We start from the raw sequence: 16,124 nt of genomic DNA, 5'->3' as shown, positions 1-16,124 counted from the left end.
TCCGGAACCATGCTGCTGCTACAGTCTCAGGTTCGAATTCTGCCTCGGGCATGGATGTGTGTGATGTCCTTAGGTTAGTTAGGTTTAAGTGGTACTAAGTCTAGGGGACTGATGACCTCAGATGTTAAGTCCCTTAGGGCTTAGAGCCATTTGAAACATTTTGAACAACTGTAGCAGACCATTGACGTATTTCAAGAAAAGCATTGCACATATGCACATTATACAGTAATTTCATTTAACTAGTAACTTCCCGATACTTGGCATCAAATCGAGAACAGAAATATAAAGAATTATATGTACCACAATAATGACAGCTAACCTGCTCCCGTATTCTCAGTCAGTACACTTATAATGGATGCTAACTGCCATTGCTACTTAAACAAGCCTCCTTTTACTGCCCCCAAAAAGCCAGGTACAGCTAGGCCGCATTTTAAAAAAAGAACTCATTCTTGCCTACAGCCAGAAGATATACAGCTACAAGACGTAAACTGTTCCTGTGCACAGACCACGTGTTCCACATTAGAAGTGAACCATTACATTTGCTGACTGGCACTTATTCACGTTCCAAACACACCGACCAGAATCTGCTCTTCCATGTGCTCCTTCATGTGGTTGTGGAGCCTTATCTTCCATGTATACTGACGAGTGCAGAATGGGCACTTGTGTTTCTCCTTGTGGAAGTGCTTTGTATGATTGCTGAGTGATGACTCTGATCCAAAGTGTGACTTGCATATTGTGCACGGAAATGGCTTGAAGGTATTCATGCGCATATGAACGTCGTAATACTGCTCTTCGGAGAAAACCTGAAAATGTGTGAATAATACATTACACGTGTGACAAAAAAATGAGACCATGCAAATGAGAGTACAGATAAATGTCTTGTGCACATCTGATCACATAATGTAATTTAACATAAATGACTCCATTGCAAGTAAAGAAACTGTCCAACATGGATACTAATTGACCATCTGGTGCCTGTACATGCACCATCAGAAACATTGCATTTATAATGTACTGTGTGAAGTAAGAAAGCAATATTATGATAATAATTATTATTATTAGATAATTAATGTATAACAATCTGGTTCACAACATAACATATTTTTCATATTATATGTAAATAAAAATGTTATAAAGCAGCAGCAGAACACACGCGTAAAAGACAGTTGTAGTTGGTGTGCTTTTGGAGCCGGTAGCTCCTTTTTCGGGCAGCAGGGTTGAAGTGGAAGGAAGAGGACTGAAGGAAAAGGACTGGAGAGGTCTAGGAAAAGGGGAAGATTTCGGGAAAGTCACCCAGAACCGTGGGTCAGGGGAGACTTGTCGTACGGGATGAGAAGGAAAACTGATTCGGTCTGCCTTCTGTGAACACAATTTCTCTCAGTGTTTTCCAGCTCTGACAGGTGTGATTGCCGGAGATTTTAATAAACTGAGTGGAGGGCCCTGAGCATTATTTAAATTTAAACCTCCATCCCCGTTTAATAGGTTTTCTGAAATCTTTATTTCAATAGACTCCTTAATTATGCTGCCCCAGAAACTTGGCATTTGCAGCACAATACTATCTCACCATACTTCATTTCATGATTATATTTGAGGCTGTGCTTGGTAACAGCTGACTTGCCCAGTTGCTTTAGTCAGGCCTGTCACTCTCTTTCCTCGTGTCTCCCCTTGAGTCTTCTGAGAGTCTGACCAATGTAAGACACAAAACATTTGCATGGAATGTGATACACACCTCACTTTTTATCATAGCTGAAAGGAGCAAAATAAACTGAACAAAAGTGATATTTGGCTTCTCTTCCACGGTCTCAGCCTCAACCTCTCACTCAAGCATTCTTGACTTTGACTGCATAGCCCATTCAATTTAATGATCTGAGTACTCATTCATTCAGAACACCATTCCTAGGTATTGTCATTCTCTGGCAGGGCTTTCCTTGTCTGGAAGTGTTTGAACTTTATGGACAAGAGTCTTTAGCACAGAATTTTCTTTGTGACACATGACGTGATGGCTCAAGGTGTGGAAATAGAGATCAGTGTATGAAACTCTGCAAGGTCATAATAGTGTTCTGTGTAGCTGTGAGTACAGTATTGTGGTTCCATAACCTAGGTAGCAAGGGATTTCTCACTACGAGATCTCAATAAAAAGATATGAGACATTACAGCGTGTACAGGTACATTTAGAAAGTCATTTTTCTGGTTCTCAGTACACAAATAGACTAGCAAAGAAAACATAATATTAGTACAATGTATCCTCCACTATGCACAGTACAGTGGCTTGCGGACTATTTCTACATTTACACAGACTGTCATAAAATGCTATGGGATGCATATATGTAGGTTTCACAAAATACATCCATGGCCCTTTAAAATAACTGACAAATGATAGTAGTACACTCTTTTGAAATGTGTAATGGAAAGCAATTGTAAATGCAATGAAAACACAACACTTGTTAAAACAACAAACATCGCTACGTTAGACATGTATGCTCAACCACACATATGATGGTAGTAGATGAAATCAAAAGAATAATGGAGGTACTAATATGAACACTGTGACCTAACTAACACAAACACTGACAAAGGATCTGCCTGTTCTTCTCTTAACTAACATGTTGATGAAAGGTGGTTGGCCCTCTTTTCAAGTTCCATCATGAATTTTATATTACAATGGAAACAGTTTAAATATTTCAGGAACTCTTGAAGCTTTTCTGCTCCACATGCCCATATCACAAACATGTCTTTTATTTACTGACAGAAATGCACTGGTTTTAACTTGGAGGATTCTAGTGCCTTTGTTTCAGTGTTCCTACCCAGTGTCACACCATCGGTTTCTTCGTAATATTTTCCAGTGAGCAGGAAATAAGAAGATATCAGAGCTAAAAAGTTCTGTGAGACAATCATCTAACTTTTCTTTGATTTTTTATAAGGAATTTGAAAGTGAAGTCTCGAAACTGATCATAATCTCTGCATCCCGGAGCAACAATTGAATGTGGCTATGTACGAGGGCGGTTCAGAAAGTAACCTCCGATTGGTCACAGTGCGGGTTGTGGGGGGAGTAGCGACGCCATCTGTGCGTTCACGCACTCAACAGGTCAGTTGGCATCAAGCCGTGGTCGAGTGAACGTCGTACCTGCGCTAGTTTAGTTTTTGTGGCAGTTTGAAATGTGTGCTGCAATAGAAAACCCCGCCAAATGTGAAGTGCGTGCTGTCATAAGGTTTTTTACAGCCAAAGGATATTCTGCAGCAGCTATTCATCGTGAGCTTTGTGCCGTGTACGGACCAAGAGTTATGAGTGAAGGAGTTGTCCGTGAATGGGTACGTTTATTTAAAAGTGGACGAGAAAACGTTCATGATGAAGAGAGGAGTGGTAGACCATCATTGGTGACTGACGAGCTCGTTCAGACAGTTGATGCAAAAGTTCGTGAAAATCGACGTTTCTCAATGTCGGAGTTGTCTACTGGTTTTCCACAGATTTCTAAGACTCTCTTGTACGAGACAGTGACAGCAAGATTGGGTTACCGTAAGTTCTGTGCACGATGGGTGCCCAAAATTCTTACCGACCACCACAAAACTCAAAGAATGGCCTCTGCATTAGACTTTCTGTCACGTTATGAGGACGAAGGAGAACCATTGTTAAACAGAATCGTGACTGGTGACGAAACCTGGATTAAGTACGTGAACCCTGAGACGAAAGAACAATCAAAGATGTGGGCACATTCAAATTCGCCTACCAAACCAAGGAAAGCCTCGCAAGATTTTTCTGCCAGAAAACTGATGGCAACGGTGTTTTGGGATGCCAAAGGGGTGTTGTTGGTTGAATTCATGGAACGTGGTACGACCATTAATCAAGACGTGTACTGTGAAACAATAAAAAAGTTACGACGGGCTATACAGAACAAACGCCGTGGTATGCTGACTTCCGGTATCGTTTTTTTGCACGATAACGCCCGTCCTCACTCTGCTCGCAGAACAACGGCCCTTCTTGAGTTCTTCAAGTGGGACGTTATCAACCATCCACCTTACAGCCCAGACCTGGCGCCAAGTGATTATCACCTCTTCATGCATTTGAAGAAATGGCTCGGGTCACAGCGGTTTGATGACGACGAAGAGCTCAAAGATGCGGTCACAGGCTGGCTCCAGGCACAAGCGGGTGATTTTTATGCGGAAGGAATTTCAAAGCTTGTGAAGAGATATGATAAGTGCCTCAATCGCTATGGAGACTATGTAGAAAAATAGTGCAAAGATGTAGTTGTAAGATGTATATATTAAAATATTTTTATTTAACTTGGTGTATTTTTTTAAATCAACCGGAGGTTACTTTCTGAACGGCCCTCGTACAAAGGCAGTGGAACTGTGAATGCGGAGTTTGCACTTCCCCAAATATTTGCTGAAGATGCATTTCAGTATTTTGCTAGCTGGTACATAGATGTGCCAGTATTATAAACTCGCATCAACTGAAGAAGACGGCTGGGCCACATGTCAAAATATTGTGCATAAAATGCAAACTACAAATCAGCAGAACACAGGGAAGCTCATTATAAATGCTCTAATTTTATAAGCTATTATAATAATGATGTATGATCCAGTGATAGGAAATTTCTTTTTTTTTGTACTTTTTCAAAAGAAGACTAATATTCCATAGTAAGAGTACTAGTTCCCAAAATATTATGAGATTATTTAAAGTGAAAGAGAAAAGCACGCAACTTATAATGCAACAAACCACATCAAATCAGTGGAAAGCAGTGAAGTTAATTGTAATGAATCTTCTAATAATGTACAGTTATTATCTGATTGTTATGAAAATATAAATGTATATGTGGCAGAGGCCATGGAGGGTAATTTCTGCGTAGAGTAATTGGATAACCAGACTGTGTGATTTTGTCTTGTCCCATACTTTACTAAATCAAAGTTTACACTTAAGTGTCAAGTTATTCAACTGCAAAACCTGGACCATTATTTGCTCCTGCTGAAATAAGTATTAAAGTTTGCAATTTTAGAATTTAATATGTCTCTATCACTAGTACCATGAGGTACTGTGTTATTGGTAAATTATAATAAAACCATGTCAGCTTTTTATAGTAAAGACTGATTCCTGATGTGTGAAAAAAATCTTAAGTACTAACATCAACACCTTTTGTAATGAACTGTTTTTAGATGGAGACAGCAAGCCAAATAGTATGTGTGTTTCATTATCACCACTGGTGTTTTATATTTCAATAAAACAAAATGCATTTAGTGACAAAAGTATGCATTTACTTGGAGTCATAAGACAGATTTAAAATACCTTTACTGATATCAGAAATAAACTCCCAAAAAAAAGCAGGCCTCTTGAAAGAAGTGTATAAGGTGGGGAAGAATTGTGTAAACCAACACTGTAGATGACTGCCAATAAAATGTTCCTTATTGCTGATTATTACCCACTGTGTTATATCTATTATTTTACAGGTATTTTGTGATTTTTCCTTCAAGAAATATATGAGTACATAGCATACAAACCGCAAGTGACTGACACAATTTTCTTCTTCTTATTGTCCATACTTTCTAACATATAAACTACTTCTGAAGTGCTGAAATGTACTAGAACAAATAAAATGTCTATAAAGCGCCACACTGTGAAACGTATTTGCAGTAAGACAGTCGCAATTCCTGAAATCCACCAGTCATGGCCTCTGGCCTGCTGAGAAGCACTGCAGTCCTGGGCCCATAACCATGAAAACACACTGCATTATGTCACACACAAACTCCATAACAGATACCCACAGAAACGGCCTACAGTTTTGACTTGTCAGGGAAATCTACTCGCGTGGTCAGATGTTCGCAAGACACAGACAACATGTTGATGAAATGAGACCATGGTGATCAATCCGTGCAACAGATAATTTGTTCAAATACTCTGAGAATCAATAATAATGAGAATAGGTAGCAACTTACTGTAAAGATGATTGCTGAGCCGCAAACAGACACATAGAAAAGACAGTCACACTCTCTCAATTTAATTTTCAGCCACAGCTTTTTTCAGAAAACACAGAGCACACACACATTCACACAATCACTCAGACTCAACTCATGCACACATGACTGCCATCTCCAGCTACTGTGTCTACAGTCTCTGAGAATCAGATCCAAACAAACCACTCCTCATGCCTCCCTGCCTCTCGTTGACAGCTGCTAGGCTCGCATCAAGAAGTGGTGGCAGCACTGACTCCAAGCTGAGAGGAGTGGGAAGAAGGATAGAAGAAGTGGTAATGAGAGAGTAGGGAAGTGCACATGCACTCAGCTGCATCCAGCCAGTGATGATGCACAACACCTTAGTAAACAAATCATTTCATTTACGGAGACAAAAATGAGAGTTTCCAGTGTTTTTTTTTTTTTTTCAAATTTCCCTGATTTTCCTGACATGTTTGATATTCTCCGATTTCCAGAACCTGTGGCAACCCTGCCTTATTTGTGTACTAATTGTATGCTTGGTGAAAAAAAAAAAATAATAATAAATAAAAAATAAAAAATAAAAAAGAGTGGAAAATTATTTGGAATTGTTATTGGTGAAATTCATGTAGTGTATCTCTCAATTCATAATCAATTGCAAGTGCCAGTTTTCGGAAATGTCATCCATTATATTGTCACAAAATTATTGCCAGTGAAATCTTCAGCAATGATGTTTCCTTTCCCGAGTGATATTCATATGAAGAAATCTCACTGTGGCAAACCTGACCTTATGTGATGCTCTTGGTGTTCGCAGTTTCTATGTTTCGAATGTTATATAATCGGTATTACCCATCCACATAAGAATAAAATATAAGAATTAAGAATTGATATAAGATTTAAATAGAAAATTGTGAAAATTTATAAAAGGTTGTAAGCACTGAAAACACCATAGACATATACCCACATCAAAAAAAGTTTTGCATCACCTTGATTCCGAGAGTTCAGAAAATTGGAATAGAGATCAACAAAAACATCATTTCTGCCCTTTTTATTGCTCATGAAAACCACACATTGCAAGTTGTACCACCATACAGCGAGACCTTCAGACGTGGTGGTCCATCTTGCTGTACATACTGGAACCTCCAATACCCAGTAGCACGTCCTCCTGCATTGATGCATGCCTATATTGTCATGGCATACTATCCACAAGCTCATCAAGGCACTGTTGGTCCAGATTGTCCTCTACGGCGATATGGCGTAGATCCCTCAGAGTGGTTGGTGGGTCACATCGTCTATAAGCAGCCCTTTTCAATCCATCCCAGCATACTCGATAGGGTTCGTGTCTGGAGATGCAAAACTTTAGTCGAGAGATGTCATTATCCTGAAGGAAGTCATTCACAAGAGGTGCATGATGGGGGTGTGAATTGTCATCCATGAAGACGGATGCCTCGCTAATATGTTGCTGATATTGTTGCACTATCGGTTGGAGGATTGCATTCATGTATTGTGCGGCCGTTATGGCATCTTCCACGACCACCAGTGGCGTATGTTGGCCCCACATAATGCCACCCCAAAAGAGCAGGGAACCTTCACCTTGCTGCACTCTTCGACAGTGTGTCTAAGGCATTCAGCCTGACCACGTTGCATCCAAACACATCTAAGACAATTGTCTGATTGAAGGCATATGTGACACTCATTGGTGAAGAGAATATGATGCCAAACCTGAGTGGTCCATTTGGCATGTTGATAGGTCCATCTGTACTGCACCGCATGGTGCCATGGTTGCAAAGAAGGACCTCACCATGGACACTGAGAGCGAAGTTGCACATCACGCAGCCAACTGCTCACAGTTTGAGTCATAACATGATGTCCTGTGGCTGCACGAAAAGCGTTATTCAACATGGAGGTATTGCTGTCAGGGTTCCTACTAGCCATAATCCGTAGGTAGCGATCATCCACTGCAGTAGTAGCCCTTGGGCGGCCTGAGCAAGGCATGTCATCTCCGTATCTCCTCCATGTCCGAACAACATCACTTTGGTTCACTGCGAAATGCCTGGGCACTTCCCTTGTTAAGAGCCCTTTCTGGCACAAAGTAACAATGCAGATGTGATCGAACCGCGGTATTGACCGTCTAGGCACGGTTGAACTACAGACAACACGAGCCATGTATCTCCGTCCTGGTGGAATGACTGAAACTGACCGGCTGTTGGATCCCCTCCGTCTAATAGGTGCTGCTCATGAATGGTTGTTTACATCTTTAGGCGGGTTTAGCGACATCTCTGAACAGTCAAAGGGATTGTGCTTGTGATGCAATATCTACAGTGAAAGTCCATCTTCAGGAGTTCTGTGAACTGGGGTGATGCAAAACTTTTTTCGATGTGTGTATTATACAATAGGTGTATGACACTTATTGCGAAGTTCAGTGGTAATTTTACAATTAATATAATGTCCTTGTATTCCCTAACTTGATAAGAAACATTCTGGTAGTAACCTTCTATGGACATGGGTAGATAAATGAAAAATAGGAAATAAAGTAAAAAGGGAATCATGAGGTTTCAAACACAGAATGAAAAACTGGAAGTTTACAATGCTAGCCACTACGCTACCAGTTGGAATAGGGCAGAACCTACTGCATGTTGAAAGGCATTAAAATTACAACACGAACTTTGATGGTCATTTACTCAGAAACGGTTGAGTATCTATGGACAAGCCGAAGACACTTGTTTGCTTATTTTGAATCCTGAGCAAAGTTTCTGGGAAATCAGGTTATGGCACCTGCTGTGTTCTCCTCATAAGTAAATATGCTACCTGCCATCTTTGCTTCACTCAGTGTACAGTACACAAGCTAAACAAACTTCAGACCGTTAATAAGGTAGTGCCACAGATTTCCCAAAGGTCATATGTAAAGTGTATCCATGGCTCTTTAACTGACATAAATTCAGCTGATTATAATAATGTAATCCTCTGGAATGCATAATGGAAAGTATAATGCAAATGTGATGACAACACAATTATTGTTAAAACAAATCACATCAGAATAATACGTGCGGTTTCAACCACAGATGACAGTAGAAGATGAAATTGGAAGAATAAAAGAAGTACATACAGATACTTGGGTGTAACACTTTGTACAGATATGAAATGGAATGATCATGTACGTCCAGTAATGGGTAAAGCAGGTGGTAGACTTCGGTTTATGGGTAGGATACTGTGGAAGTGCAATCAGTCTACAAATCACTCTTGTAACCCATTCTAGAATGTTGCTCAAGTGTGTGGGTTGCTTACCAATTAGGACAAGGTAGGATACTGAACATATACAGAGAATGACAGCACAGATGGTCACAGGTTTGTTTGATGCTTGGGAGAGTGTCACAGAGATGCTGCCAAACCTGATCTGGCAGACTCCTGAAGATAGACATAAACTAACCTGAGAAAGTCTACAAATGAAGCTTCAAGAAACAGTTTTAAATGATGACTCCAGAAATATACTACAACCCCTAAGTATCACTCACATGGTGATCACGAGGACAAATTTAGAATAATTTCAGCATGCACAGAGGCATTCAAACAATCATTCTTCCAATGCTCCATACATGAATGGAGTGTGAAAATACCATGATAATCAGTACATTAGGGCACACCCTCTGCTATGCACTTCACACTGGTTTGCAGAGTATAGATGTAGATACTAACACAAGCAAAGGTTGTCAACAGAGTAATCCTTGCAGGCAATCTCAATGAAAGGATACACAAACCAAACACTAAAACAGAAGTGATCTTTGAAACCCTTGAAAGAGCAGTATCAACAAACCCAAGCTCAAAACCTACAAAGCATCTAATGGAACAAGCACAATAGACTTTGTATTGTTTAGAAACGAAGGCATAATAGCAATAACCAAAAGCACGTGGGACATTACAGGTAGCCCCAATAAGAAAACTGTTGAATTTAATTGGCCATTACTGTTAACTATCCCACATAAAAGAGGATATCTGGCAAATTACACATAGGGAAGTTAAAGAAAGCCTAGGAAAACCAGAAAAAGCTACATGTTTAATACAGCTACAACAGCAAAGGAAGCAATGGAACTATGTACAACGACTCTGCAATCCTGTCAAACTCAAATAAAAGACAGGAAATCACAACCACAGTTTGATAACGAATGTTATAATGACCAGCAGAAGATGCTGTCTGCACTACACCAAGCCAAAACCACTATGCAACAATACGACCTGTCACTATATGCCATGCATAGGAGGTCATACAAAACACTAATAGAGAAGAGGAAGGTGGATCATACAGGAGATGGTGCTAGACAATGAGCATAATATGCATAACCTCGAGCATGAGGAAACCGACTGTGAATACAGTACAACAGAAATAACAGAAAGCCACATCCCTCCAACAAGACAAGAAATACACCAATCGTTAACAAAGGCAAAAATCTTCGGGGCCAGACAACACATATATAGGACAGCTCAAAGAATATCACATGTTGGAAGACTACTGGATAAAACTATTCAATAACTACTTGCGCAAAGGGAAAATTCCAGAGCAATAGATAACATCAACAATGAAAATTCTTTTCAATGGGAAAAGAGAAACCTGCAACCCAGATCCATACAGAGGATCAGCCCTGGAAAATACACCTTTCAAAATTTCATGGAAATATTCACCAGCAGGCTTCCTGCTGAAGTAGATGCACAAATAACAGAAAACCAAACTGGTAAGGGAATAAGCACACTACATGCAGTGAACTACATAACACAGCAAGCTCAAGATACACTAAGGAATCCAGGGAAAAATATTTTGTAGTCTTTATAGACTACAGCAAAGCCCTTGACATTACCAAAAGAAAAATAATCACTCAAAAACTCAGCTTGCTAATTGGTTACACACACCAAATAACAAAAGTACTTCCAGACAACCTCAGATACAACCACATCCCAATACCTTCAGTGTCACGATTAATGCACAGTCTGTGATAGATACATACCTTTGCCCAGCCCTCACGAGCTGCTCACATAATTATCAGGTAGCCACTACTTTTCCAAGATTGATTTGTCAGAAGCATACCTCCAGCTCCTGTCAGGTGATGCCACTAGGCCCCTCATCACTGTTCAGCATATACCAACATCAAACTTGCCTTTTGGTATCGCTAGCACATCTGCAATTTTTCAGCATCAGCTACCTCAGTGACATCACTGTGTCAGGTTCTTCCACAGAACAGCGCCTTAGCAACCTCCGATCACTGTTTTCTGTTTGCAGTCAGTGGGTCTCAAGTGCAATCTTGCCCAAACTCAATTTTTTTCAGCCATCAGTTGAGTATCTAGGTTTTGAGGTTTCTTGTACTGCAGTCAAGCTGTTGCATCACCCTGTTGACACAATCTCGGCTTTGCTGTGGCTGACCTCCGTTAATGAACTAAAGCTGTTTCTAGTTTAAGCTGCGTACTACCAAACATTTTTACCAGATGCATACACTATTGCTCGGACCCTGCACACACTTGTGTGTGAAAATGTGCCTTTTTCCTGGTCCCCAGCTGGTGACTGAGTGTTCACTTTGCTAAAATCTAAGCTTCAATTTGCCCCATGTCTGGCCACTTTTCAGCTAGATCAGCACAGTCTCAGCATGGTCTTGGTACACAAACAAACCACAGCAAAATGACCTGTTGCTTATGCTTCTAAGACCTTAAATCCCGCTCAGCAGTGGCATTCTCAGATTGTAAAGGAGGCTTTAGCAATTGCGTTCGTCCTCATGAAATTTCACACTTTCTTGTATGGTTCTAAGTTCCATTTAATCAGAGATACAAGCCACTGGTTGCTCTTTTCAACCCTACAGCTTCCGTGTTGGATGAGGTGACGCATAATTTGCAGCAGTGGGCTCTCCTCTTATCATTAACAGATCCTTTACTGGCCGACAGTGCAATATGCCAACACTGATGCCTTATCTTGGCTTCCGATCTGGCTGAATCTGGGTTCAATCAAGAAGAGTTGCTTTGTTTCCATTTAGGTACTGAGAACCAGAATGTGGTTGATGGTTTTCCCATCACTAGTTCCACAACAGCAACGGTTGTCATTGCAAATCCTGTACTTAGTCAGGTCATCTTGTCCTCTCTTTTGCGTAGCATGGTTGGCCAGGAAAACCCCTGGGCCACGCCTCGGGTTCCTTGCATAATTACTTCTCCCTCTAACCCCACCTTTAGTGTATTTGATGGGGTTCTTTTGTTAGCTATGGAGGATGTTGCTCCCTGGCTTGTGATTCCTGCCTCCTTATGCCGTACTGTACAGCGGCTTCTGCACATCCGTCCCTTTCGCATCATAACTTTGGCCTGCGGGCATGTGTATTGCCTGAGCATAGATCGGGACATTGCATGGCTTATTGTGCTTGCATAACTGGGTTCAGCTACGAGCAGCCCTGAGACTATCTTTTTTTCCCCCTGGCTAACGCCGCAGCACCTGTGAGAGCATCTATATGTTGATTTTGCTGGGCCCTTCCTAATTGGTATTGACTCATTACAGTGGACATCTATTCCCAATTTCCCTACATGGCACATTGCCTGTCCACACCCACTGTGACCACTATTTCGGCCCTGTCTAAGATTTTTACAATTGAGGGACTTCTGTATACCGCAGTTACCAATAATGGAACCCAGTCTGTTTCATGAGAATTTGCATCTTTTTGCCAGGATAGTGGTGTTTGCCATCTCACAGCTGCCCTGTTTCATCCTCAATCTAAGGGTGAGGCTGAAGGCATGGTTCGGATGTTTAAAACTCATGTGTGACCTTATGTATCCAGTAGGTCCCCTGAAGCTGTTTTAGACCTTTTTTTTTAGTTCGTACCATTTCACTCCAGTGCGGGGACAAGAATCCAGTGGAGCTGGACACTCCGTAACCTGCTGCTCTCGACGCCATGTCCGTCGGCACTGCCGCCTCTGCAACGTTTCTGGCTGGGTGCACCTGTCTGGGCTCATGGTTTCGGCTGCTGGCCGAACTAGTTTCCTGCTGCCATCGAGTGTCACTGCAGTCGGCACCTGTGCATCATCTGCACTCCTGATGGGCAGATGTAGCATCAGTTCAAACACCTGTGGCCACACACCAGGGGGTGGGGTCTGTTCCAGAGGGGCCATCACCTCCTGTGCACCCACCGATGCCTGTTCCTGTGTCACAGACAGTTTGGTTCACACCACAGTAGGGGTCACTGCCTGGGGTTACTGCCTCTGCCCCCACTCTTTGACTGCCGTCGCCAGTGCAGCCCCCGCTGCTCCTGACACCACAGCAGCTGCCGCCCCCGATGCTGGATCCTATGTGGCCATTGTCTCCAACACTCCCAGTGACACCTCCAGTACCGTCTGCTGACCTTGACAAGGATGTCGCTATGGAGATGCTGACCCTTGTCCTGCCCCACGGCCTCTCACGAGGGGGTGGGACAGAGTGCGAACCTGCCCCCTCATCACTTCTGCCGCCACCACAGCCACTGTTGTCGGGCGGCAAAATGGACATCAGCTCTGTCATTGGTGTTTTCTGTAGCTTGTAATCTCAGAGCCTTGTGAGTTCAGTGCTTTTTTCATCGTGCCAGAATTTTTTGGTACTAGTGCTTTTTCTGTACCATGTATTTTTTCTGCACCACATATTTTTGTGCCTTTTGTTTTTATGTATGTATGTATGAAAGTATGTATGTATGTGGTTTTCCCACTACCTAGAAGGGAGGACTGATGTACCTTCACTCATGATGTGCAAGATTTCAGAGATCACACATCCATACAGTTCACATGTCCGCTTATAGAGGCCACCTCAATCGGCCCCTGGTGCACTCTAGTGAGCTGCCAAAGAAAAAGTATTATTTAAGTGAATGCAAATGAGTGCTCAACCTATACTGTAACCTGTATTACTGTTGTCCAGCCAATATGTTCAGCACTACGCACAATCTGTACTTCACTGTATCTTACATGTTACACTGTACAGTACATGTTTCATAAATCTTGCTTGTTCTTGATAAAATCATGCTTGTTCTTGCTATAGCAGTGCGTATTTACATTACAAATAAAATATGACTCATTACAGGAATTTGTACTTTCATTTGATAAAATGGAAGAAATTCAGCACTGACCACCAGTGTAGCATGTTCTCCGAGTGTGCAAATCCATCTGTTTTGCCAGGTAATGATGAAAAACTCTGAATGGTTCTTGAATACCCTGACTATGGAGTTCTTTCTCAGAAATAAATATGTCACATAAAAACTTCAAACACTTTAATGTAGATAGCTGATGGACTTTTATCAATAAAATATATGTGCCACGAGAAACCATTCGGATACATCAATAAAATAAAAAATAATAAATAACCGAAGAAAAAGAAGAAGAAGGCAGTAAAAAAGAAAGGAATTGGCTGGAGGCTTCTACAATGTATGTATGGTAGAGAATGAAAAAAAATGAGTAAGCAGAGTGACAAAGAAAGAGGTGCTGATGACCAGCAGAAGAAGTAAGGCAGTTACTGGGTGTAAATGAATATTGGCTAAGAAACTAACTGGTACTGACAAAGAATTGCTGAATTTAAAAGCTGATTTACAAGGATACGATCTGCTCAGTGAATGACTGTAAATACCGAAACCTGGAGCAACAAGTGGCTGACCACAAAAAGTAGAGACAACAAGAACCTGCTTGCAGAGCAGCAAACTGAAGTTAATGATGATTATATAGAGTATTTTCACAAATAGGTGACTGGCTGGGGAACACATTATACTGGGTGCTGAAAGTTTCACAGAAGTGAAAATAACGTCACGCATGCCACAACAAAGCGTAATAGCATCTCTAATGTTCCCAGTATATAGAAGTTTGACAAAAATGTTGAACCACAAAATGTTGAACCACAACGAGAAAAGTATGTTTGGAAAGAAATGCAGATTCTAGCCAAGCCTGCAGGTTGCACTGTTGGGCGATTTCATCTCAAATCACACAGGTCAAGAATGAATGTGTCACATCACTATTTCAAAGTTTGCTGAAAAAAATATATGTTAAGTTCCACATGATACATCTCCAAAACTACAAAATTTTGATTTTCTGATGATTTGTTAAAATGCTACAGATCTCTCTAAATAAGAGTATATGTTAAAGTGTAATAATAAAAGAGGAAATTGAAAAACTGTAATAAAGAAACTAAAAGTGATAGAGATTTGAATTTATTTTCCATAAATACTTTGAGACATGATTAACACACGCACACTTCTAAGCTTTTTTTCACTTTTTTAAAACAAACTATGAAAATTTGTAACTTTTTGCGAATTTCAAAATTATGTTTTGGAAATATGAATACCCACAGGATGTTAACTGTCTTGAGAAACTAACTGTCAGCTATGATAGTAATGCATGAAATTCTTAAACTATCAAAATATTTGTACATAAAGATGGAAGAATATAAAATTTTTTGGTTATTTAGAAATCCTTTTTTCCAAACCCTTCCATCTTAAATATTCTAAAAATTTCATAGTACATTAGTTGGTCATTGTACTTAAGGAATGTACAATCAGAGTGGGCAGTACTTGTCTGTATAAAATGTGAAAAAATTTTTATGCACACCTAGCTCTACTCTCAATGTAAAAAAAAAACTAATATTGCGGAGACATGGCTTAGCCACAGCCTGGCAGATGTTTCCAGAATGAGATTTTCACTCTGCAGCGGAGTGTGTCCTGATATGAAACTTCCTGGCAAATTAAAACTGTGTGCCTTTCACAGGGCAAGTGCTCTACCAACTGAGCTACCCAAGCACGACTCACGCCCCGTCCTCACAGCTTTACTTCTGCCAGTACCTCGTCTCCTACCTTCCAAACGTATATCCTTTCTTTCAGGAGTGCTAGTTCTTCAAGGTTCATAGGAGAGCTTCTGTAAAGTTTGGAAGGTAGGAGACGAGGTACTGGCGGGTAGGTTTGCTGTTCCTTAATGTATCTTCTAAGATAAGTCGTAGGGTCAGTATTTCCTCACTTGTTCCAATATTTCTATGGAATCCACACTGATCTTCCCCGAGGTCAGTTTCTACCAGTTTTTCCATTCGTCTGTAAAGAATTTGCGTTAGTATTTTGCAGCTGTGACTTATTAAACTGATAATTTGGTAATTTTCACATCTGTCAACACCCGCTTTTTTTGGGATTGGAGTTATTATATTCTTCTTGAAGTCTGAGGGTATTTCGCCTGTCTCATACATCTTGCTCACCAGA

The 16,124-nt window shown here is 40.8% G+C and overlaps 1 protein-coding gene across 2 annotated transcripts in view; it reads right to left on the bottom strand.

Moving 5' to 3' along the window:
* Positions 1 to 212: 212 nt before the first annotated feature.
* Positions 213 to 16,124, bottom strand: part of LOC126425136 (zinc finger protein 775-like) — a 45,559-nt gene continuing 29,647 nt past the window's right edge. For both annotated transcript variants that reach the window (XM_050088079.1, XM_050088078.1), the window contains exon 6: positions 213 to 803. In XM_050088079.1, the coding sequence (XP_049944036.1) occupies positions 558 to 803 (246 nt within the window). In that variant the 3' untranslated portion in view covers positions 213 to 557. The remainder of the gene's footprint in view (positions 804 to 16,124) is intronic.

The sequence above is a fragment of the Schistocerca serialis genome, chromosome 10, assembly GCF_023864345.2.
Source record: "Schistocerca serialis cubense isolate TAMUIC-IGC-003099 chromosome 10, iqSchSeri2.2, whole genome shotgun sequence".
In the NCBI taxonomy this organism is placed as follows: domain Eukaryota; kingdom Metazoa; phylum Arthropoda; class Insecta; order Orthoptera; family Acrididae; genus Schistocerca; species Schistocerca serialis.
Note: the sequence above shows the minus strand (reverse complement) of the source record. Positions and strands in the feature narration are given on the sequence as shown.